The sequence below is a fragment of the Arachis ipaensis genome, chromosome B01 (genome assembly GCF_000816755.2).
Source record: "Arachis ipaensis cultivar K30076 chromosome B01, Araip1.1, whole genome shotgun sequence".
Classification (NCBI taxonomy): Eukaryota; Viridiplantae; Streptophyta; class Magnoliopsida; order Fabales; family Fabaceae; genus Arachis; species Arachis ipaensis.
Genome location: NC_029785.2, coordinates 97,058 through 97,756, shown reverse-complemented (window position 1 = coordinate 97,756; position 699 = coordinate 97,058). Strand labels below are relative to the sequence as shown.

The 699-nt window shown below is 23.6% G+C and overlaps 1 protein-coding gene across 2 annotated transcripts in view; it reads right to left on the bottom strand.

Moving 5' to 3' along the window:
- LOC107644031 (probable galacturonosyltransferase 15) overlaps positions 1 to 699 on the bottom strand; it is a 7,248-nt gene that overhangs the window by 5,785 nt on the left and 764 nt on the right. For both annotated transcript variants that reach the window (XM_021108242.1, XM_021108222.1), the window contains exon 2: positions 348 to 391. In XM_021108242.1, coding sequence (XP_020963901.1) covers positions 348 to 391 — 44 coding nt within the window. The remainder of the gene's footprint in view (positions 1 to 347; positions 392 to 699) is intronic.

Here is a 699-nt window from a genome sequence, read left to right as displayed (position 1 = left end):
TTTTTATAAATATATTTAATCAATATCTAATTAGACGTATTAAATATCATATATACTATTAATTAATATTTTACATTATCAGTCGGTGACACGAAAAAACAAATATGACAAATATGGTCTTTAAAAAACTAATTTGATTTATAAAATCTTTTAGAGATAAATTTAGAGAACACCTCCACTTTTAACGAGTAATTTGACTATATATGAAGCTGGGATTTAAACAATCAAATATTTTACATATGAAATTTTTTTTTTGGGTTAAATGTTGCCGTTTCTTCAATTTTCTGAACTTAAAAACTTTTAAGCTAGTAACAAAAGAAGAAGAATATGGTAAACGAAGCGCTTACCAATGACCTGTCAGCTCCACTGAAGAACCTCCATCCTCCACAGTCTGCAAGAATCCATTTAGGTCAAAAACTCTATTCAATCTTTTAAAATATAGAAAGTTACTTTCACTTTTTTACAAAGGTTTAGCTAATATTAGGTTTCATTATACGTATTAAATTAATAGAAAATTTTTTATTTTTTATTTTAATAAATTCACAATAAATATTAGTTAGACTCATTTGGTAATTTACTTTCTCCGTACTTGAAAAGTGATTAATTTACTTCTTCTCCACATAACTAAATTATTAAAAATTATTGAAAAACTACCATCATAAATATTAAATCATTAAAAAATTTTTAAGTATATCAATA